At 55.8% G+C, this 22,774-nt stretch overlaps 2 protein-coding genes across 5 annotated transcripts; both read right to left on the bottom strand.

Moving 5' to 3' along the window:
- Positions 1-1,241: 1,241 nt before the first annotated feature.
- LOC135308517 (uncharacterized) lies at positions 1,242-21,286 on the bottom strand. Of its 4 annotated transcripts, XM_064433525.1 has the most exons (16): positions 20,920-21,286; positions 20,613-20,677; positions 20,168-20,497; positions 19,851-19,999; positions 19,483-19,593; positions 5,088-5,124; positions 4,689-4,879; positions 4,469-4,606; positions 4,073-4,187; positions 3,764-3,901; positions 3,357-3,533; positions 3,076-3,231; positions 2,816-2,917; positions 2,351-2,453; positions 2,020-2,076; positions 1,242-1,745 (listed from the first exon to the last, which is right to left on the bottom strand). In XM_064433525.1, exons 1-16 carry the CDS (start codon positions 21,035-21,037, stop codon positions 1,507-1,509), a joined length of 2,226 nt encoding a protein of 741 aa, XP_064289595.1. In that variant the 5' UTR covers positions 21,038-21,286; the 3' UTR covers positions 1,242-1,506. The 4 variants fall into 4 exon arrangements, with proteins under 4 accessions (XP_064289595.1, XP_064289592.1, XP_064289593.1 ...); XM_064433522.1 differs by lacking the exons at positions 19,483-19,593; positions 19,851-19,999; positions 20,168-20,497 and adding an exon at positions 5,493-6,163 and having other exon boundaries at positions 5,088-5,235; XM_064433523.1 differs by lacking the exons at positions 19,483-19,593; positions 19,851-19,999; positions 20,168-20,497; positions 20,613-20,677 and adding exons at positions 5,493-6,163; positions 6,269-6,333 and having other exon boundaries at positions 5,088-5,235.
- On the bottom strand, positions 15,069-18,551 carry LOC135308516 (uncharacterized). The gene is made up of 9 exons (XM_064433521.1): positions 18,439-18,551; positions 18,130-18,267; positions 17,722-17,898; positions 17,441-17,596; positions 17,181-17,282; positions 16,716-16,818; positions 16,385-16,441; positions 15,933-16,111; positions 15,069-15,796 (listed from the first exon to the last, which is right to left on the bottom strand). Exons 1-9 carry the CDS (start codon positions 18,547-18,549, stop codon positions 15,698-15,700), a joined length of 1,122 nt encoding a protein of 373 aa, XP_064289591.1. The 5' UTR covers positions 18,550-18,551; the 3' UTR covers positions 15,069-15,697.
- Positions 21,287-22,774: the final 1,488 nt, after the last annotated feature.

Raw genomic sequence — 22,774 nt, 5'->3', positions numbered from 1 at the left:
CAGGCGGAGGAAGAAGCAGCAGGGGCTGTTTTGCAGCCATGGCCAAGAGAGACTGGGAGGGTGCCCTCCCTCTGCTCTCACCTGGTTGGCTTTCTGCCTGGGGCTGAGCCTGGGGCTGCCATTCCTCACTTGTGGGGACCAGAACCACAGCCGGGATCCCGGCACTGCCTGGCAGCGCTCCGGGCACCGGCACGGTCGCGTGTCCGAGTCTCGGGCACCGTGCCGCTGCTTCATTTGCTCTTGGGCACACCCAAAGCTGCCTGTTAAGCCTGGATGGTCTCTGGTTCTGCCCTCTTCCTGATCCTGCTGTGCACGGATGGAGCACTGCCGTGCTTTCAGGATGCTATTCTTGAAAACTTCCAGCATTCCCAGCCCCTGTGCTCTCCATGGATGCTTGCCATGGAATCCCTCTCAGCTGGGTTCAGAGCATCCTCAGGTTGGCACGTCTAAAATCAGGGATGTTACAGGTTCTGGAGGATTCCCATGCAGAACGGCTTAATTGTACTTGTGATTGGAAATCCAGTTTTGTTTGATCAGCTGCTCTTACAAAGAATATGTACCAACCGCTGGAATGGTGAAAAGCCACTGAGCAGGAGCAGAAGATGCAGCATGGTGCTGCAGTGGGAGGGGCAGGCAGGCCACCCACATTCAGGGCATCCCCTCCATCAGAAGGACATGCATGTTGTCCCTCTCATCCCTCCACCCCACAACCAGGCCTGACATCTCCTCCTCTGGAGCGGAGTTTTTCCTGTTATAACGTCATTTCATGCTTGGTCAGCGCGTGAGAAGAGGCTGCAATGGCTTGTGATGCCACCTCCATGCCAAACACAGCTCCATTGGGTGTTGTTCCTCTTTCACAGGTTAACTTCCCATCGATTGACCAATCCATTGTCTCCTAAGGGTCAAATTCCCCCGAGTTAAACCATAAGGCTTCCTTCACTGTCTGTTCTTCATTGTCTTGCTGACGTGCACAACAGCGGATCAAATGTGGCAGGGCCTTAGACACGACTTCACTCCTGACACCCAGGCTCCTTGTGCCACTGCTGACCTTCTGTGTGCTCAGCAAGATCTGTAACCGCACAGGGTTGTGGAACTGCAGCTTCAGCACAGGGACCGTGCCAGCCTGACCTGCCCTCGTTCCTGTGCACAAAGCAGGGCGTGGAAGAGAACGGCAGCAGGGGCCTGTGTGTCCCAGGGCCCCGGATTTGCGGCGCTTCAGCTCCACAGGAATGCAGGCAAAGTGAAGAAGCCAAACTGTTTATTAATGGCAGGCGAAGCAAAGAGATGAACTGGAAGGGAGAAAGTGGGGATGGGCAGTGTCTGAGGGCTGGAGGGACAGAGCCATCAACAGGTAGGGAGAGTGCAGGGAAGAAAAGGACCTGGATAGCTAGAGGGCTGGTGGGGCAGAGCTATGAAAAGGGAGGAATAGTGAAGAGAAAAACGGGGATGGGCAATGTCTGAGGGCTGGAGGGAAGGAGGCAGGGAGGGAGGCAGGGAGGGAGGGAGCTAGCTACAGGCAGGGAGAGGGCTGAAGCCAGGAGATCTTTGCCCAGCGTCGGCTGTGCCTGGAGCTCCAGCTGTGCTGAGAGGTGATGTCCTCTTCAGTGTCTCCTGGTGCTGTTCTTGGGACACTGGTTCACTGGATCCAGATGATGTCCCTACTTCTCCAGCTGTTTGGGGAAATTGGGCTTGGTTTTCCAGGTTAGAGGACGATGGGCTGGCACCTTGCCTCCGGGCTTGAAGGGCTGAAAGGGAGAGGAACAGAGCCATGGCAACAGCCCGGATCTGTGGGAATCCTCAAAGACCTTCTGAACAGGGCCATCCCACCCAGAAGGGAATAGGAGACATTGCAATCAGCTAGGAGGTACTTGCCATGACTCCCCCATGTGTGCCTGAAACCCCTCTGTGCTCAGCCCACACCACCTCTGGTCCACACAGGGAGCAGAGCTCTCAAAGGCCGGGGCAGGGCTTGCAGCTCTCCCCGCCAGTCCCCGCTGCCAGCCCACTGCCCACACTCACCATTCCAGATGAGCTGGAGCTCTTCCTGCTGCCTCCTCAGGCGCCGCCCGGGCATCCCTGTGAAGGCAGAGCCTGTGACGGCGGCAGCGGCACAGCTCCCTGCCAGCGGCGCTGCCAGCGCTGCGGCCACACGCCCTGCTGGCCCGGCAGGGCTCAGCCCGGGCCCTTGCCGCACGCTGCCGCCCAAGGGCACGGCTGCCAGAGGGCGGCAGCAGCGCCCGGGCCAGGCGGGGCTCCACGGCGCCGGGCCCGGATGGCGCTGCCGGGGCAGCGGGCGGGGCTGGGGCCGAGCTGCGGCGGGCCGGGGAGGGAGCCCGGCCTCGTGGCTCACCCATGATCCTGAAGGCCGCCTCTCGCAGGGACTCCTGTAGGCTCTGCAGGCAGCGCAGGACCCGGCGCTGGTGCTCGGCCGCTCGGCTCGTGTCCTCTGCCAGCTGCAGAGAGCGGCAGCAGGGAAGGCTCGGCGCGGGCTCAGCCCCTGTGGCGGGCGCTCCCTGCGCCCAGCCCCGGCCTCCCCTGCCCGCACAGCCCTGAGGCGCGGCCAGCAGCCGCTGGCGCCGGGCTCCGCAGGGGGCAGAGGGCCGGCTGCTGCCCGGGGAGCCGCGGGGCCGCCCCGCAGCCCCGCCGCGCCGGGGCTCCATGGGCACCCGGCTCGGGCCCACAGCAGCCTGGAGAAGAGCCCGCGCGGCCTCTGGCTGCAGCAGCGGGCAGGGGCACAGCTGCCAGCCCCGCACACTGAGCCCCGCGCTCAGGGGCCTTCTCCAGGCTGAGCCTGGGGCTTCCAGGCGCTCCTTACCGGGCCCTCATCGACTTTCAAGGGCGGCTGCTTCTTCAGGAACTGTTCGAGATCCCTTCTCTTCAGGAACTCGGCCACTCGAAGCAGTGTTTCCCGAGAGGCCTGGAGAGCAGCAGAGAGCTAGAGATGGCCCCACAGCCCAGGGCACCGGACTCACATCCCTGTGCCAGGGCCTGGAGGAGGCTGCAGCCCACCAGGCACTGGGCAGGAGGCAGCCGAGCCCCCTCCCAGAGATCCACCAGCATCACACAAACCCTCACCTCCGCCACGTCCCAGTTCTCATCATGACAGTAAATTAAAAGTGTGTAGAGGCTCTTGTTCACAATTGTCTTCAGGGGCTTTTTCCCCTCATCCTCTACCAGTTCCATCACTTTACGGAAGAGTTGAATGGAGAGCAATTGGATATGGCTGTTGTCCTAGAGGAAAGGAAAAGACCTACATCAACTACTCCAGGCCCACCTGGGCAAAGGCTTGACAATCCACAGGGCATAAAGTTTCTGGGAAGCACCCGATGCCTGTGGCTCAGGATGCAGAAATTTACATGGTCAAAGAGCAGCAGGAGTGCCTCAGCCAGCTGTGGGGCAGTGGTGCTGGATACCAGGATATCTTTGTGCTGGAGAACATTAGTGAAAACACGGAGGCTCATGCTGACCACCTCTCCATCTGCATCATCCAGCAGCTCCAGAAGCCTTGGAGACAGACTGCCCATTCTTCTGGCCTGTGTGGAACACAAGGCTGAGCTGAGAGGCCATGGACGGCTGCAGCGCCAGCAGCGCCCTGGCACTGCAACCCCACCCTGCTGCTGCAGGGCCCACAGGCCAAAGGCCTGCCCCAAAGCACTGGGGCCGGTGAGGCAGGAGAGCTGGGAGCAGCTGCCTCAGCTGCCTCAGCCCTGCCAGCCCATGGGCTGCTTTCCCCAGCGCAGCTTCAGCCGCTGCCGCTTCTCACCATTGAGGGATTCTTGCTGAGCACCACGAGGCCTTTGAGTGCCAGGCGACGCTGCTCCCTGCACTTGCTGTACAGGAACCTTGACAAGACCTTCAGCACACTGCCACCACATTCCCTCAAGTCCAGGCACTCGAGGACCTGAAAGGCACAGGCAGTGACTGGGCACCCGGCCAGCAGGAGCCCGGAACCACACAGGGCTGGGCCCAGGCAGCAGCACAGGGCACGGGCACCGTCCCAGGCAGCTGCGGCTACCAGAGGACAGAGAGCTGGGAGGCAGCTCCGCGAGGCAGTGCTGGCCAGCAGGCTCACCTCCACAAGGAATGCCAGGAAGGGCAGATCCCAGTATGGGTCCTGCTTAGTGAGATGCCGGAGCAAGTGGAGTGCGATGCGACAACACAAAGGGACCAAGTTACGGCGCATCTCTCTGGAAGGGGGAAAAAGGCACCAAGACCCTGAGGTGGGGGGACCAAACCTCTGCCAGGACGGACTCACAGAGGTCTGGTCTTTCCCCAGCATCCCTGGAGGGGATGTGAGCGCTGTGGGAGGTGGCCCCTTCGGGGCACCCTCCTCTCCCAGCCTTTTCCAGTCTCCTTGGCCGTCCCTCGGTGTCAAGGCCCTCTGGCCCCTGACCACAGGGACTGTGTGGGGGCACCCGGGCACAGGGCACAAATGCTGGGGGCAGTGTTGAGGAGAAGGGGGTCTCACCTGGCCAGCAGACCCACGGCATAGTGCTGGGTGTGAGCACGCAGCAGCGTGTCCCAGCCACGCTTGCGCTCCATAGCCATCACCACATTGTCACACTGCAGTTGGTAGAGTAGAGCCTTCATGGTCTGCACTGCAAACCTGTGTGCAGAGCAAAGCCCAGGTCACACTGGGAGCACTGGCACTGGCCACAAGGGCATGGGAAGGACAGGAGGACTGGGACCTGCTGGGGTTGATGGTAAGGCGATGTTCTTCTTGACATTCTTTCCAGAAATGCCCAGCTTCCGCTGGTGGCATCTGCTGTGTGGTGATGACAATATGGAAGAGCAGAGCCACAAACAGGCGGGAAGAATGAAGGATCATGGCCTCGTGGCACTCAGGCACCTGGACAATCACCCAGATCACCAGAGTTGCCTGCAAAGGAAGCAGCCCAAAACAGCACTCAGTGCCGAGGTGTCCTTGGGGCAGGGCCCAAGGGCAGATGCAGGGGGAGCAGTGGGCCTGGTGGCCCCTGAGCCTGGCCCTAGCCCAGGTTTCAGCCCAGTGACTGAGGCAGGGAGAGGATGGAGAGCTGCTGGAGAGGCAGCCGGGGGCTGAGAAGAGACCAGTTCCAGCAACTCACAGCCAGGGCAAAGACATCTGTGTCATCCCCATCGGAGGTGGATGCGCTGTGCACAGGCCAGTCCTCCATCACACACAGCAGTGTTGGCAGCACTTTCTTCACTGCTGGTCCCAATGACCCTATGGTTTTCCACATGATTGCAGCAGCTCTGTGGGATCAGGGCTCTGTGTCAGGGGTGTCTCAGTCACAGTACCATGCCCTGTGCAGCTGTGGGGGCACAGGGGACAGAGCCCCGGTGCCCTGAGGGGCAGGGAGGGAGCATTGGCAGCAGGCTGGGCAAAGAGAGGGGCCCGAGGGTCCTGGAGCTCTCTGCCTGTCTGGCAGAGCCCATTGGACAGGCTGTGATGGGCCACGGGCCCTAAAGGCTGGTGAGCCCTGAGCTCTCAAGGCACGTGGGCCCCGTACCTGTCACACGTTGGGGCACAGCGCAGGAGGGTCAGCACCACGTCTGCGGGGTGTTCTTCAGCCAGCCTCACAATGTCAATTTTCAGCCTGGCGGCCACAGTGTCATGGGACGCCAGCGTCTGGTGGATGTTCATAACAATGGCTGGCACCTGGAGGACATTTGGGGGAAACTTGGAGCGCTCTTCAAGGGAGCAACTTCCCCAGCTTCCATTCTCGCCACACTGTGCTGGCCTCAAAGGCTGAGGGGCCCCAGTGACCATGGCTTGAGGGGGCATAAAATCCTGGGAGGCCTCCAGGCCTGACCCCAGGATGCTTAGCGTCTCCTGAGAAGAAAAACAAGGGTCCCTGAAATACTCTGGTACTAATTCCTGAATCAGAGTCGGAGTGGGCGTGCTATCAGTATTTGCAGTGGCCTCAGTCTCTCCAGTGTTGGCATTTGTGATGGCCACGTCCTCAGTCACTGCCTTGTCTGCTTTTGCTCTGTCCTCATTCATTGTGGTGTCAGAGTCTTGTGCGTGCTCAGCTGAACCCAGGCTGACATCAGGCTCTTCCTGATGTTCTTCCTGACATGGAGCCTGGAGCTCGGTCAGCCCCGAGTCAGGCTCGGCGGGGCCCTCAGCTGCACTGGTCCCGGTCTCTCTGCGCTGAACTTGCAGAAACTTCCGGAACATCTGCAGGACAGGGAAGCCAGAGATGCTCCATGGCATGCTCCAAGCGTAGTGCTCGGCTGAGCAGGGACAGCAGGCCCAGCCCCTGGCTGGGATGGCTGCAGGTACCTTCAGGGTTCTGTGGAAGCGGCCACGGCCGGGTTTCTGCGCTTGTGTCCCGTCCAGGGATGCATCTGGCAAAAAGCGAGCACAGCCAGAGCTGAGGGGCTGCGGGAGAGGCCGGAGAACACAGCCCAGCCCTGTGCTCCCAGGCAGGGACAGCCCCGGGATGCCCCAGGGGGATGGAGCACGGCCACTGCGAGGTGTCTGCCCAGTCTGGCATCCCTCCTGTCCATGCGCATGTCCCCAGGGGACGGGAGGGGATGGGATGGGATGGGACCAAGCTGGCTGCAGCCATCAGCCCTGTGGCCCAGCTCTGCCACTCACCGTCCTGCCATGTCTGGAACTGCTCTGGTTCTTCCGGCTGTTGTGCTGGGCCAGCTTCAGGGCCTTTCATTTTTTTGGTCTGAAGACTTTGAAGAGGTTGAGGAATCTCTCCGCCATTCCAGAATCTTGCCTCAAGGGCACCTTCTGGAGATGGCTTGGGAAAACTCCAAGTCCACAAGTCCTTAAGGGCACCTGCAAAAGAGAAACCTCGGGAAGGCCACAGGCCACCAAGTCCCGCAGTCTTGCCGCAAGGTCACCTGCAGGAACAACGCCTCAGAAAAGCTCCGGGTCGGACACGAACGAGTGCGCTGTGCGGGGGCTCCTCACAGCACCGCTCTGTCCTGTCCTGTCCCGGCGCCTGCTCCGTGCACTGTGCCGTGCTCCTGTCACTGCCGGCTCCTATGTCACCACGTGTCACAAAGGACACGCTCTTCCATTCCATGCCAGGGTGACCGTGCTGCAGCGTGTCACAAAGGGCCCTTGCACACACTGCCACCTGCCCTGGGGCCATGCCCAGCCCACCCAAAGTGGCCCCGGTTGGAAGGAATCCCCGGCCCCAAGTGTCTTAAGGCAGCCCGACAGGATCTTTAGCAAGGGCTCAGCCCATCAGCAAACGCTGTCCTGCTCTGCAGGCTCAGGGCAGCAGAAGGAGCCCCCAGGGCTGCCGAGGCAGCCGCGCTGGCAAGGGCACGGGGCCTTCCACGGAAGCTGGTACGGCCTCCTTGGGACACGTCCTGGCTGCTGGCCGTCCTAAACCCGCGGCTGTGCCAGGCACAGGGAACGTGTGGGCCAGGGCACCAATGCTGCTCTGAGCCCTGGGGCCCGGGCAGCGCTGCCATCAGCAGGTGTGGCAGAGTCCCCGCCCAAGCAGAGCTGCCACCCCCCGAGCCCTGGCAGCACTGCTGCCCCTCTCCTGCCCCAGAGACCTGTGCCCCGGGGGGCTTCTGTGCCACAGGGAGCCAAAGCCCACGTGCACTGGGGGCTGTGCTCCTCCCTGCAGGGGCTGTTGGCCGCAGCACCTGGAGGACTGCTGCAACACTTGGTGTCTGGCAGAAGCTCATACTGCATGCTGGAATTATTTTCTCATTGAAGTCATTTCCTGCAGCACAAAAACATGTTTGCTGCAAAGAATCTGGCATTAAAGAATCCTCACTTCAGGAAAGCTTTGCTTCCCATTGATCAACTCAAGTAGTTTAAAAAAGTTGCAAACACCCCAAATGTATTGGCATGGCCAGAGAATGTGAATGGCTTGGAAATTTGTTCCCATCTCAAAGCAGCAACTCATTTGCCTTACCACCATCCACTGAGGGTCACTTTACAAAACATAACACTATACAGAGGCAAACAAAAGGCCATTCTTTGGTTCGGGATGCTAATGTCTTAATTCTCTGAAAGAATAAAAGTTCTCAAGGAATGAAAGTCCACTCAGACTTACAAAAGTAACTAATTACATAAGCAGATGGCCAAAGGGCTAATCCTCCCCCAGTACAGATATCTAGAGTGGCCTCTTGTTCCCTGCAGGAGAAACAGGACAAGTAATACAAATAGTCACAGCTATTCTTTCTGCCCTCCATAACCAAAGCTGGGCCAAAGCACACATGCTGCCTCTAAAGTGGCTCAAATTCCAGCCTAGACTCCCACCTTCCAGACAACTCCTTCCCCAACATGCCCCCCAACACCCGCACAGGAGCCCTCAACACCCCGCCAGAACCCCCAGCTGTCCCCGTCCCTCCGCAGAGCTTTCCCAGCCTCCAGCAGACCCCCTGGTTCCCTGCACGTGCCGTGGGATGGCACTCAGGAGGATCTGCTCCAAGGCCTTGCCCATCAGCAAGCTCAGGCTGCCAGGCCCATGGTTCCTGGCTCATCCTTCCCAGGGAGCCTTCCTGAGCACGGCTGTTCCATTGGCACATTTGCGCTCGCCTGGGACTTCTCCACTCAGCCAGGGCTGCTGCTAAAGGACGGAGAGCAGCCTGGCAAGCTCTTTCTCCAGCTGCCTCTTTCCTCTTGGTGGAGGTAGAACATTCCACAGGAAAGCAGCTGGTGCCACAAGGAGTGGGTGGCATCAGGCCACTCTTGGGAGACCCCTCAGGACTGCTGTATCCTGAGGGAGCACCACTGGCCTTGACCGGTTTGTAGCTGCAAAAGCTTCAAATCATGTGCCTCAGCTTCCAGGGCCTCTCTTGGCCAGCATCCTGATGTGGATGCAGGACTGCTGCGAGGCACTGCTGGCACCCAGCGGGACAGGACCGGCTGTCTCGTGTCCACGTAGCAGCCCTCACACAGCCAGGGCCATCCCGAACCCAGACAAAGGCTGATGTGTCAGCAGAGAGGAGCAAGGAGCACTGGGCTCCTCTCAGGGGATCTCAGCTGGGCTTGCTCCACAACACGCCCCCATTTTAAGGCCTGCTGATGCCCAGCTGCCAGAAATGCCTACCGTGTTCTCTGCAAGATGCACAGGGAGGCCCAATGAGCAGGACACCTTGGGAGGCAAACCTTGCAAGCCTTTTCTGAGGCCAGGACACACCCAGATCAGACCAGATACTCCACGCTGCCTGGCCCACCCAGCCCAGCTCTGCGCTGGCCCTGGGCCACAGAAGCTCCCACCAAGCAGGAGGCAAATGCCTATTGCCAAGAGTTGAAACACAGCAGATGGGGAAGATGTGAAGAGTGTGTGTGTAAAGGCCTTTTAATTCACAGCTCTCACAGAGAGCTTTGGGGCTCATGGCTGGACAGAGATGCTCCTGCTCACGCCTCTGTGCAAAGGGGGTAACACATCCTGCTGCAGGTGCTTGGGTTGGTGTCTGCAGGTCCAGGCAGATGCCAAACCTGCTCTTCACTGCCTTCTCCCTTCCTCTGCCCCTCTGCCAAGTGCAATGGGCCTCAAGGACTGAAAGGTGCACAGAGAGCCAAAGGGGAACACTTGCAGCTATCTCACTGGGCGCTTCCTGGGGAGCACTTTCCTTGAGAAGCAAGCCCCTTTCCTCCAAAGGCGTTTCCCCACATGTGCAGCTTTCCTGGGGAACACCAACACACCCTTAAGCAACGCTGGCAAGGCTGAATGACTTCAGGTCCTTTCAGGACAGGCACTCCAGCTCTAGCTGGCATTCCCCCAAGTGTGTTCCCAGGTTCAGACGTGCAGCCCCAGGCCCTCTACAAACACAAGCTGCCCGCTGCCTCTTCCCTTGCCTCAACTCCTGCCTGTCCTCTCGGCACCAAAACCAGGCTATTCCTGGCCAGGGACCAGAGCCCTGTTCCCGCAGGACGCTCTTGCCAGCACCTTCCAGTACTCTCTGCTGTGCACAAAGCGCTTTTCATGCCCGCTCCCAAGGGGCTTTGGAACGCAGAGCACAAGCTGGCTGGCTCTGCCACCAGCACACCCCAAACACAGGCGGAGGAAGAATCAGCAGGGGCTGTTTTGCGACCATGGCCAAGAGAGACTGGGAGAGTGCCCTCCCTCTGCTCTCACCTGGCTGGCTTTCTGGCTGGGGCTGAGCCTGGGGCTGCCATTCCTCACTTGTGGGGACCAGAACCACAGCCGGGATCCCGGCACTGCCTGGCAGCGCTCCGGGCACCGGCACGGTCGCGTGTCCGAGTCTCGGGCACCGTGCCGCTGCTTCATTTGCTCTTGGGCACACCCAAAGCTGCCTGTTAAGCCTGGATGATCTCTGGTTCTGCCCTCTTCCTGATCCTGCTGTGCACGGATGGAGCACTGCAGTGCTTTCAGGATGCTATTCTTGAAAACTTCCAGCATTCCCAGCCCCTGTGCTCTCCATGGATGCCTGCCATGGAATCCCTCTCAGCTGGGTTCAGAGCATCCACAGGTTGGCTCTTCCAAAATCCAGGCACTCCAGGGTGCTCAACAGGATCTGTAACTGCACAGTGTTGTGGAACTGCACTTTCAGCACTGGGACCTTTCCAGCCTGACCTGCCCTCGTTCATGTGCACAAAGCAGGGCGTGGCAGAGAACGGCAGCCTGTGTGTCCCAGGGCCCTGGATTTGCGACGCTTCAGCTCCACAAGGGATGCAGGCAAAGTGAAGTATCCAAACTGTTTATTAATGGAAGGCGAAGCAAAGGGAAGAGCTGGGAGGGAGAAAATGGGCAAGGGCAGTGTCTGAGGGCTGGAGGGACAGAGCCATCAACAGGGAGGGAGAGTGCAGGGAAAAAATGGGGATGGGCAATGTCTGAGGACTTGCGGGATGGAGCCATCAACAGGGAGGATGAGTGGGGGATAAAAAGAAGATGGACAGGTTGAGGTCTGGTGGATCAGAGCTATCAAAAGAGAGGAATAGTGGAAAGAAAAATTGTGGATGGGCAATGTCTGAGGGCTGGAGGGAGCGAACTAGTTACCGGCAGGGAGCGGGCTGAAGCCAGGAGAACTGTGCCCAGCATCGGCTGTGCCTGGAGCTGACACGATCCGTCCTAAGGACAAGATTCCTGAAGGTTCTTTTCACTGATCTCAGGGTGCAAAAACTGACACAACAAGGGGGTTTTGCAGTAAAAATCAAAACAAATGTACTTTTATTGGATAACCACCGCAAAATGCATTAGGGAAAAGGGGAATGAAGAGAAGGGAAACAATAAGAAAAAGAGGGATTAAGAAAAGGAAAGAGGGGTATAGGCACCAGACGTGGGATCCTCCCAAGTCCAGTTGACAGAGCCTGCCATCCTCACGTCAGGTTAGATGTCAAGGGTACCAGTCAGTACTCCACTACCTGTGCCCAGCATCTTTCTTTACTCTTTCCAAAGTAAGGTGAATTTGTTTCACATTGTGATGAAGAGGTACCAGGGTCTTCTGTCTGTTTTTCTTGATCTTTCCCAAAATTTCAACTAAGTCCTGGTGGAGCAGCAACTGCCTTACCAAAGTGAGGTTCATCCCAATTGGAGTAGGCATCAGTTTGTGAATCAGTGTGTAGTTGGATTGCAAAAGTAGGTGAGAGGTAACTGGAGCTTCATAAGAAAAATCACATCCTACAATTTTAGTAAAATTACAAGCACAAAAATTTGAATGATTCCTAGTATCCACTACTTCATTTTCTACAAATACAAAATCACAAGCCGTTCTAAAGCATGCACATCCATTGCCTATACATGTAAGAACTGTTTCAGAAGTCTCCTTAGGAGGTATTTCAAAGTGACAGATGTTCTGCTCTGTGTCCAAACAAACGTCCTGAGCTACGATTTCATTGCTTTCACAGATGAACCCTTGTTGTTCACGGACAATACAAGATTCCAAATTGATAGTTTGCCATTTGTTGTTTATCTGATGGGCCCATTGCCTATGTTCGGAAGGATAGAGAACAGCTCCGTCATGATTCAACCCTAATGCAATAATAGGAGAAACCAAATGTACTGAAGCACTGCGTATGGTTAACACAAAAGCTGTGGCTGTGTTTGAAACAGGGTCATAAGTGAAATTCACCAAGTTCCACCAGGACTGGAATTCTCTTTCAAAGTCAGTGGCACTGTCCCAAATTATTTTCTGAATTTCAGTGGGAAAAGTGCTTTCTTCACCTTCTCTTATAATTGAGGCAGCAACTGACTGCATCCACAATTGAGCCTGGATACAGCTGTGAGCCAAAGAAACTGTTGTTTTGTGTAGCGCCGAGTGCAGGAATTACCAATTTGTGATAATTTATGTTTACCTTAGTATGTTTGATAGCAGCCACTGATGTGTTCCCAAAGCCAATAAAGATGATTGCAGTGGTTGCTGTAATTTGGTCAAGATCTTCAGTTGTGGCAGCTAATTTATACAAGTTTAATTAATTTACATGTTAATATTATCACTTTGTGTTACCATAAAGGGAAGGGAAAACATTATTTCTGTTGTCCAGCGCTAGAGTTATCACGGTTTCTCAGGTCTCCATGTCCCTCGGAGTTCTTCTGTAAAAGTAAGCATGACAGAATCTGCCACGAAGAGGCAGAAAAAGCTAGAACGATGGGATTGTCAGAGAGGTTTTTAACACCAGTGGTACTTCCCCTGCAGGAGGGGGTAGTCCACCAAAACCAGGTTGTCCAGGGCAATGTGCTGGGTTCTTGAAATCATCTGGTTGCTGCAGTGAAGGAATTATGCTTGAAGCTGTCAGGCAAAAAGCAGTGATTTTAGGACCCCATTTACCCCCCATCTATAGTAAGGGGTGTGAGAAGTCCATTCAGTCCCTTCACCTTTTGCCCAATCCTGCACACCATTGACAGTAAAGTGAGAAACATTATCAGATTGAGATTTCTGTGGTTTTAGAAAAATTCCAAAACATCCCTGTATTGCTCTAACAGTATTATTTCCTGCAGCTCTTTTAAAAGCATCGGCCTGAAACGACACAAATATAAATACAGCATAGGACTCGATGTTAATACAGACGAGAAAATAATTCTGTCCCTCACGCTGGAAAGTACTCCAGACAGTTAACAGTTCCTGAACCTGAGCACTGCCTTCTGCCTCTCTGTTAGCAGAAGCGGGGAGGAAAGGAGGAGTTGCCTTAATCACAGAGGCAGGTTTGTTTTGGCTGTTACACAAGCTCTGTTTCTTGTATTGCTAAGTTTTTTCCTACTTCTATGAGAGTTAAGCTAAGCATAGACAACCCCCCTTCCCAGGTAGAGTGCCTTTTCTCAGCATCTTTGAAACCACGGGAATAAAAACAACAGGCCTTGTCGGACCCTCGGGACCCCACTGCCCAATGTGTACTGATAGCCCTGAGGAGGCAAATCCCACTCTACCTGAAAGGGATCTGTAGGATGGACAGGGTCCAGTGCTTGGTGAGCTGCTGCTTCAAAAATCTGCAATTGCAATGCTTCCTCCTGAGAAAGTGTCCAATCCCATTTCATCCCTTTTCTCAGCAAGTCATAAGAGGGAAGAAATGGGTCATTCTGGTTACTAAGAAGTTTATCTGGTGTTTCTATAGGAGACATAGCTGCTATGGTTTTCTGAGGGAAAATTGCTATAGGTTTAAATGATTCTGGAAGCTCTTGAATAAAAGAGGTCATAATTTTAGACTTTACAGGTGATTGCATTAGTGACTCATGGCCTGTAGTTAATTTTCTTTCATGAATGATTTGCAAGCAAGCAGCTTTGTGAATGTTTTTCAGGAGTTGGTCTGGGGTACCAGCTATGGTTAAAAGGTTTCCCCTTTCCGAGGGGTTAAGCCCCCTTGCCTAATAAGCTGTGTGCTGAGTTGGGGACCATGGGATACGTCTGTCCCCCGTTGTTAAGAACACCCCATGCCCCCAGCACCCACCGGCTTCTTGTTCTGACAAATGTGTTTGATCTCTCCCAGTGAGGGACCCTTGACGTATGTATTTGGTTTCAGTTTTGTGGGGGAGAAGCCACAAACTTGCTTTGCAAGTTTTGTTAATTCAGTAGCAGTGTACGGGATTTCTTTAGTGGTTATATGCGGGTCAAAATCCTCATCATTAATATAGTTACATTCTGTTTTAATGAGAGGTTTCATGCTATTGCAACAACAGTGTCCCCCACAATTTTTCATCAGAGCTAATTCTGTTTGAGGGTAATTTTGATTAATGTGGGGGTTTCCTTCTGCTCTGTTACTTTTGAGGAATCAGAGTTCTGTGAATTTTTGACATGTTTCTCTCTCAAGGCAGCCCGTAATAAATTATTTTCATTTGTTTCCTCATCTAATTGTTTTTGCAAAACTTCAACTGGGTTTTGAAAGGAGTCTGTTGTAGCATTTTCCTCACTTCTTTGCTTAAAGCGAGTTTCTATGGCTGCTGTGACGCAGGCTCCCAAAACTGAGCAGACGATGGTTTTATCTTTACCAAGTTCAAATTTTGTTTCATGTTACAGAGAACATATTCTATCAATAACATTTTCCAAGTTAAACCAATTGCAGTTTGCCCATTCTTCTCCTCCCAGAGGAGGTGTGGCATTGTATTTAGCAAGCAGAGCATAGAATTCAGCTTTACCTTTTGCACTGAGGTTTTCAGTCATTTTGTGAAGGGACCAGAGACCACAACAGGGAGATGTTTAAGTTACACAATCACACACTGTGTTTTCCCTTCACCTAACTTTTTGCTGGGTGGGTGAAGAGACAAAATCTGCCTGAGGCCCTGCTTAGCTCCTTCAAGGTGTCTCTTCCTTCCCAGACAGCCAAGACACACACACACATACACACACACACATACACACACACACACACACACACGAATGGTTCTTAGTGAGGGGACCAAAACTACAGCAGGGAAGTACAAGCTATGTTACACAATCATTCAGTCCTTCTTGTGTTCCCCCTCACTTCCCTGGGTAGGTGAAGGGGCTAATCTGCTTGGGAGGCCCTGATTAGTTTCTTGAAGCTGCCCCTTCTTTCCCAAACAGTCCAGATACACATAAACACAAGAGAAACAGTTTTCCCCCTTTTGCATTAAGAGATCCTGTCCCTGATGCCAATTTGTGACACGATCCGTCCTAAGGACAAGATTCCTGAAGGTTCTTTTCACTGACCTCAGGGTGCAAAAACTGACACAACAAGGGGGTTTTGCAGTAAAAATCAAAACAAGTGTACTTTTATTGGATAACCACAGCAAAAAGCATTAGGGAGAAGGGGAATTAAGAGAAGGGAAAGAATAAGGAAAAAGAGGGAGAAAGAAAAGGAAAGAGGGGTATAGCCACCAGACATGGGATCCTTCCAAGTCCAGTTGACGGAGCCTGCCGTCTTCACGTCAGGGCAGTTCTCAAAGGTATCATTCAGCTCTAACCTCTTTTATAGTCTTTTTTGATTGGGGGAAGGGGGTCACATTTCAAAATAGGCTATTGAAAAAGGGTGCAAAATGTCCATCAGCAGTAGGCGTACAAAAAGTCCATCAGCAGTAGCTGAGAACCATTGTCTTCTCGGTCCAGTGGTCACTTGCAAACTTGCTTTAGTCACCTGGCCTTCCCCAGGCACACTTTCCCTCCCCCCATGCTAGGGATTTCAGTCTCAGTCTTTGGGAAAGAAGGGGGACCTTTTCCATATAGGGGTTGTATGTCTCAGTCCTTGATGGGAGAACCTTCTCCCATCTCAGTCCATTTGTCATGGTAGTTGATATACGGTGAATGGAGAGTCTTTTTTGTAATGACCACCGAGAAGGTCACTCCAGAGAGAAACTCCAGCCAAGGAAGGAGGTTAGAGAAATTCCAGGATCAGCCTTACGAAGTCATGCAGGTGAAAGAGGGCATAGTACCCCTTTAGAGATGCAATGTTCCATGGGGTGAGCAAACACACCTGTAGACAATAGTTTGGCATGGTGGACCAGTCAGACCTGGATTTTCAGAACAGGATCTTCTCCTTTCCCCGGTGGTCTTGACTTTCATGACCATCGAAAAGCAAAGAATAAGGGACATTTTGGACAGACACTCACAGGAGCTCCAGCTGCGCTTGGAGGTGATGTCCTCTTCAGTGTCTCCTGGTGCTGTTCTTGGGACACCGGTTCACTGGATCCAGATGATGTCCCTACTTCTTCAGCTGTTTGGGGAAATCGGGCTTGATTTTCCAGGCTAGAGGACGATGGGCTGGCACCTTGCCTCCGGGCTTGAAGGGCTGAAAGAGAGAGGAAAAGAGTCATGGCAACAGCCCAGATCTGTGGGAATCCTCAAAGACCTTCTGAACAGGGCCATCCCAACCAGAAGGGAGTAGGAGACATTGCAATCAGCTAGGAGGTACTTGCCATGACTCCCCCATGTGCACCTGAAACCCCTCTGTGCTCAGCCCACACCACCTCTGGTCCACACAGGGAGCAGAGCCCTCAAAGGCCGGGCAGGGCTTGCAGCTCTCCCCGCCAGTCCCCGCTGCCAGCCCACTGCCCACACTCACCATTCCAGATGAGCTGGAGCTCTTCCTGCTGCCTCCTCAGGCGCCGCCCGGGCATCCCTGTGAAGGCAGAGCCTGTGACGGCGGCAGCGGCACAGCTCCCTGCCAGCGGCGCTGCCAGCGCTGCGGCCACACGCCCTGCTGGCCCGGCAGGGCTCAGCCCGGGCCCTTGCCGCACGCTGCCGCCCAAGGGCACGGCTGCCAGAGGGCGGCAGCAGCGCCCGGGCCAGGCGGGGCTCCACGGCGCCGGGCCCAGATGGCGCTGCCGGGGCAGCGGGCGGGGCTGGGGCCGAGCTGCGGCGGGCCGGGGAGGGAGCCCGGCCTCGTGGCTCACCCATGATCCTGAAGGCCGCCTCTCGCAGGGACTCCTGTAGGCTCTGCAGGCAGCGCAGGACCCGGCGCTGGTGCTCGGCCGCTCGGCTCGTGTCCTCTGCCAGCTGCAGAGAGCGGCAGCAGGGAAGGCTTGGCGCGGGCTCAGCCCCTGTGGCGGGCGCTCCCTGCGCCCAGCCCTGGCCTCCCCTGCCTGCACAGCCCTGAGGCGCGGCCAGCAGCCGCTGGCGCCGGGCTCCGCAGGGGGCAGAGGGCCGGCTGCTGCCCGGGGAGCCGCGGGGCCGCCCCGCAGCCCCGCTGCGCCGGGGCTCCATGGGCACCCAGCTCGGGCCCACAGCAGCCTGGAGAAGAGCCCGTGCCGCCTCTGGCTGCAGCAGCGGGCAGGGGCACAGCTGCCAGCCCCGCACACTGAGCCCCGCGCTCAGGGGCCTTCTCCAGGCTGAGCCTGGGGCTTCCAGGCGCTCCTTACCGGGCCCTCATCGACTTTCAAGGGCGGCTGCTTCTTCAGGAACTGTTCGAGATCCCTTCTCTTCAGGAATTCAGCCACTCGAAGCAGTGTTTCCCGAGAGGCCTGGAGAGCAGCAGAGAGCCAGAGATGGCCCCACAGCCCAGGGCACCGGACTCACATCCCTGTGCCAGGGCCTGGAGGAGGCTGCAGCCCACCAGGCACTGGGCAGGAGGCAGCCGAGCCCCCTCCCAGAGATCCACCAGCATCACACAAACCCTCACCTCCGCCACGTCCCAGTTCTCATCATGACAGTAAATTAAAAGTGTGTAGAGGCTCTTGTTCACAATTGTCTTCAGGGGCTTTTTTCCCTCATCCACTACCAGTTCCATCACTTTACGGAAGAGTTGAATTGAGAGCAATTGGATAAGGCTATTCTCCTAGAGGAAAGGAAAAGACCTACATCAACTACTCCAGGCCCACCTGGGCAAAGGCCTGACAATCCACAGCACATAAAGCTCCTGGGAAGCACCCGATGCCTGTGGCTCAGGATGCAGAAATTTACATGGTCAAAGAGCAGCAGGAGTGCCTCAGCCAGCTGTGGGGCAGTGGTGCTGGATATCAGGATATCTTTGTGCTGGAGAACATTCGTGAAAACACGGATGGTCATGCTGACCACCTCTCCATCTGCATCATCCAGCAGCTCCAGAAGCCTTGGGGACAGACTGCCCATTCTTCTGGCCTGTGTGGAACACAAGGCTGAGCTGGGAGGCCATGGACGGCTGCAGCGCCAACAGCGCCTGGGCACTGCAACCCCACCCTGCTGCTGCAGGGCCCACAGGCCAAAGGCCTGCCCCAAAGCACTGGGGCCGGTGAGGCAGGAGAGCTGGGAGCAGCTGCCTCAGCTGCCTCAGCCCTGCCAGCCCATGGGGCTGCTTTCCCCAGCGCAGCTTCAGCCGCTGCCGCTTCTCACCATTGAGGGATTCTTGCTGAGCACCACGAGGCCTTTGAGTGCCAGGCGACGCTGCTCCCTGCACTTGCTGTACAGGAACCTTGACAAGACCTTCAGCACACTGCCACCACATTCCCTCAAGTCCAGGCACTCGAGGACCTGAAAGGCACAGGCAGTGACTGGGCACCCGGCCAGCAGGAGCCCGGAACCACACAGGGCTGGGCCCAGGCAGCAGCACAGGGCACGGGCACCGTCCCAGGCAGCTGCGGCTACCAGAGGACAGAGAGCTGGGAGGCAGCTCATCGAGGCAGTGCTGGCCAGCAGGCTCACCTCCACAAGGAATGCCAGGAAGGGCAGATTCCAGTATGGGTCCTGCTTAGTGAGACGCCGGAGCAAGTGGAGTGCGATGCGAGAACACAAAGGGACCAAGTTACGGCACATCTCTCTGGAAGGGGGAAAAAGGCACCAAGACCCTGAGGTGGGGGGACCAAACCTCTGCCAGGACGGACTCACAGAGGTCTGGTTTTTCCCCAGCCTCCCTGGAGGGGATGTGAGCATTGTGGGAGGTGGCCCCTTCGGGGCACCCTCCTCTCCCAGCCTTTTCCAGTCTACTTGGCCGTCCCTCAGTGTCAAGGCCCTCTGGCCCCTGACCACAGGAACTGTGTGGGGCACCCGGGCACAAATGCTGGAGCCAGTGTTGAGGAGAAGGGGGTCTCACCTGGCCAGCAGACCCACGGCATGGTGCTGGGTGTGAGCACACAGCAGCGTGTCCCAGCCACACTTGCGCTCCACAGCCATCACCTCCTTGTCACACCGCAGGCGGTAGAGCAGAGCCTTCATGGCCTGCACTGCAAACCTGTGTGCAGAGCAAAGCCCAGGTCACACTGGGAGCACTGGCACTGGCCACAAGGGCATGGGAAGGACAGGAGGACTGCGACCTGCTGGGGTTGATGGTAAGGCGATGTTCTTCGCGACATTCTTTCCAGAAGTGCCCAGCTTCCGCTGGTGGCATCTGCTGTGTGGTGATGACAATATGGAAGAGCAAAGCCACAAACAGGCGGGAGGAATAAAGGATCATGGCCTCCTGGCACTCAGGCACCTGGACAATCACCCAGATCACCAGAGTTGCCTGCAAAAGAAGAAGCCCAAAACGGCGTTCAGTGCCGAGGTGTCCTTGGGTCAGGGCCCAGGGGCAGATGCAGGGGGAGCAGTGGGCCTGGTGGCCCCTGAGCCTGGCCCTAGCCCAGGTTTCAGCCCAGTGACTGAGGCAGGGAGAGGATGGAGAGCTGCTGGAGAGGCAGCCGGGGGCTGAGAAGAGACCAGTTCCAGCAACTCACAGCCAGGGCAAAAACGTCTTGATTGTCCCCATCGGAGGTGGATGCGCTGTGCACAGGCCAGTCCTCCATCACACACAGCAGTGTTGGCAGCACTTTCTCCACTGCTGGTCCCACTGATCCTATGGTTTTCCACATCATCTCAGCAGCTCTGTGGGATGAAGGCTCTGTGTCAGGGGTGTCTCTGTCACAGTACCATGCCCTGTGCAGCTGTGGGGGCACAGGTGACAGAGCCCCGGTGCCCTGAGGGGCAGGGAGGGAGCATTGGCAGCAGGCTGGGCAAAGAGAGGGGCCCGAGGGTCCTGGAGCTCTCTGCCTGTCTGGCAGAGCCCATTGGACAGGCTGTGATGGGCCACGGGCCCTAAAGGCTGGTGAGCCCTGAGCTCTCAAGGCATGTGGGCCCCGTACCTGTCACACGTTGGGGCACAGCGCAGGAGGGTCAGTACCACGTCTGCGGGGTGTTTTTCAGCCAGCCTCACAATGTCAATTTGCAGCCTGGCATCCACAGTGACGTGGGACACCAGCCTCTGGTGGATGTTCCTTACAATGGCTGGCACCTGGAGGAGGCATGGGGGAGACTTGGAGTGCTCTTCAAGGGAGCAACTTCCCCAGCTTCCCTTCCCACCCCACTGTGCTGGCCTCAAAGGCTGAGGAGGCCAATTGGCCAAGGCTTGAGGGGGCACAAGGTCCTGGGAGGCCTCCAGGCCTGATCCCAGCCTGCTTACCTGCTCCTGAGAAGAAGCACAAGGGTCCTTGAAATAGTCTCGTATTAATTCCTGAATCAGAGTCGGAGTGGGCTTGATGTCAGTATTTGTGTTGGCCTCAGTGTCTCTGGTGTTGGCATTCGTGATGGCCATGTCGTCAGTCACTGCCTTGTCTCCGTTTCCTGTGTCCTCATTCCTTGCAGCATCAGACTCTTGCGAGTGCTCAGCTGAATCCAGGCTGACATCAGGCTCTGCCTGGAGCTCGGTCAGCCCCGAGTCAGGCTCGGCGGGGCCCTCAGCTGCACTGGTGGCGGTCTCTCTGCGCTGAACACGCAGAAATTTCCGGAACATCTGCCGGAGAACAAAGGACAGGGAATCCAGGGATGCTCCATGGCATGCTCCAAGCGTAGTGCTTGGCTGAGCAGGGACAGCAGGCCCAGCCCGTGGCTGGGATGGCTGCAGGTACCTTCAGGGTTCTGCGGAAGCGGCCACGGCCGGGTTTCTGCACTTGTGTCCCGTCCAGGGATGCATCTGGCAAAGAGCGAGCGCAGCCAGAGCTGAGGGGCTGCGGGAGAGGCCGGAGAACACAGCCCAGCCCTGCACTCCCAGGCAGGGACAGCCCCGGGATGCCCCAGGGGATGGAGCACGGCCACTGTGGGGTGTCTGCCTCGCCCCGCTTCCCTCCTGTCCATGGGCATGTCCCAAGGGAATAGAATGGGATGGGACCAAGCTGGCTGCAGCCATCAGCCCTGTGGCCCAGCTCTGGCACTCACCATCCTGCCGTGTCTGGAACTGCTCTGGTTCTTCAGGCTGTTGTGCTGGGCCAGCTTCAGGGCCTTTCTTTTTTTTTGGTCTGAAGACCTTGAAGAGGTTAAGTAATCTGCCCGCCATTCCAGAATCTTGCCTCAAGGGCACCTTCTGGAGATGGCTTGGGAAAACTCCAAGTCCACAAGTCCTCAAGGGCACCTGCAAAAGAGAAACCTCGGGAAGGCCACGGGCCACCAAGTCCCGCAGTCTTGCCGCAAGGTCACCTGCAGGAACAACGCCTCAGAAAAGCTCCGGGTCGGACACGAACGAGTGCGCTGTGCGGGGGCTCCTCACAGCACCGCTCTGTCCCGTCCTGTCCCGACGCCTGCTCCGAGCGCTGTGCCGTGCTCCTGTCTCTGCCAGCTCCTATGTCACCACGTGTCACAAAGGACACGCTCTTCCATTCCATGCCAGGGTGACCGTGCTGCAGCGTGTCACAAAGGGCCCTTGCACACACTGCCACCTGCCCTGGGGCCGCCCCCAGCCCACCCAAAGTGGCCCCGGTTGGAAGGAATCCCTGGTCCCAAGTGTCTAAGTCAGCCCGACAGGATCTTTAAGAAGGGCTCAGCCCATCAGCAAATGTTGCCCTGCTCCTGGAGTTACTGATAATTGACTTTAAAGTCTGCATTTTTATAATTCCTTTGTGTCCTGATGCACCTAAATGGTCCTTTTTCTTTACCTTCTGTCACTCTTGAGCCCCCCATGAAACGATATCGCTGGGTTGTGCTGCCCCAGCCCATGAGTAACAATCCTGTTATCGGTCACTTTGTCATTCATTCAGGGATACAACCAGAACGGCACAAATAACCATCTCTTTTGATGTATCACTACATGGAGAAAATTTTAAATCCTTCCGGCAGTTCTCCATTACTGGGTGACTGTCTTGCTGCTTTAAAGGTAATGCTTGACAGCACAGGCTTCTGCATAGCCACAGAAAAAATCCAAACTGAACCTCCCTGGAAATACCTGGGTTTCCAATTATTGGAGACAACGGTCACCCCACAGCCAGTGACCATAAAACCCATATACACACACTGAATGCTTTGGAAAGTTGTTAGGCACTCTTAATTGGATCCAAGCTTTAGAGGGAATCACCATGAAGAAATTATCCCCCTTATTTCAGCTGTAAAATGAGACCCAGATCTCCCTTCCCCATGGCACTTGACAAAAACTTCCCAAATGGCTTTACAGATTGTAAGTGATAACATCAGTAACTTCTTTGCCACACGTCAAAATTCAGATTTTCCTTTGTGACTGCTTGTGATTCTGCAATCTTTCCAACCCTCTTATTGGTCAGTGTGATGTGCAGGAACATCCTCTCTGCTTAATAGGAGTGGGTTTTTCTGCCACACATCTTTTCAAAAACTCTAACCGTTCCACTTGAGATGCTTATTCAGATGCTGTCGATGGGACGACTCCAGTGCCAGAGCCTGGCAGGATATGATCCAGCAGTAAAACATCTTCTTATTCCTGCAACAGAATTAGAGCATCTGTTCAGGGATTCACTGTCATTTCAAATTGCTCTTGAGGACTATAATGCACAATTTTTTCACACAATGCCTCGTCATGCCCTGCTACAATCCTTCAAGGGACTCCCCTTTCAACAAGGATGACTTGAAAAGAAAACTCCAATCCCTGGTGCAAAAACTGTTTTCACTGATGGATCGGGAAAGGCACACAAAGCTGTGACCCTGTGGAGAAATGATAAGGGACAGTGGGAACATTCGATAACCTCTCCACCTTGACCTACCCAGCTAGTGAAACTGGCAGCTGCGGTAGAAGCATTTTGCCTTTTTTCACAGGAACCTATTAACATTGTTC

This window comes from Passer domesticus, chromosome 10 (assembly GCF_036417665.1).
Source record: "Passer domesticus isolate bPasDom1 chromosome 10, bPasDom1.hap1, whole genome shotgun sequence".
NCBI lineage: Eukaryota > Metazoa > Chordata > Aves > Passeriformes > Passeridae > Passer > Passer domesticus.
Note: the sequence above shows the minus strand (reverse complement) of the source record. Positions and strands in the feature narration are given on the sequence as shown.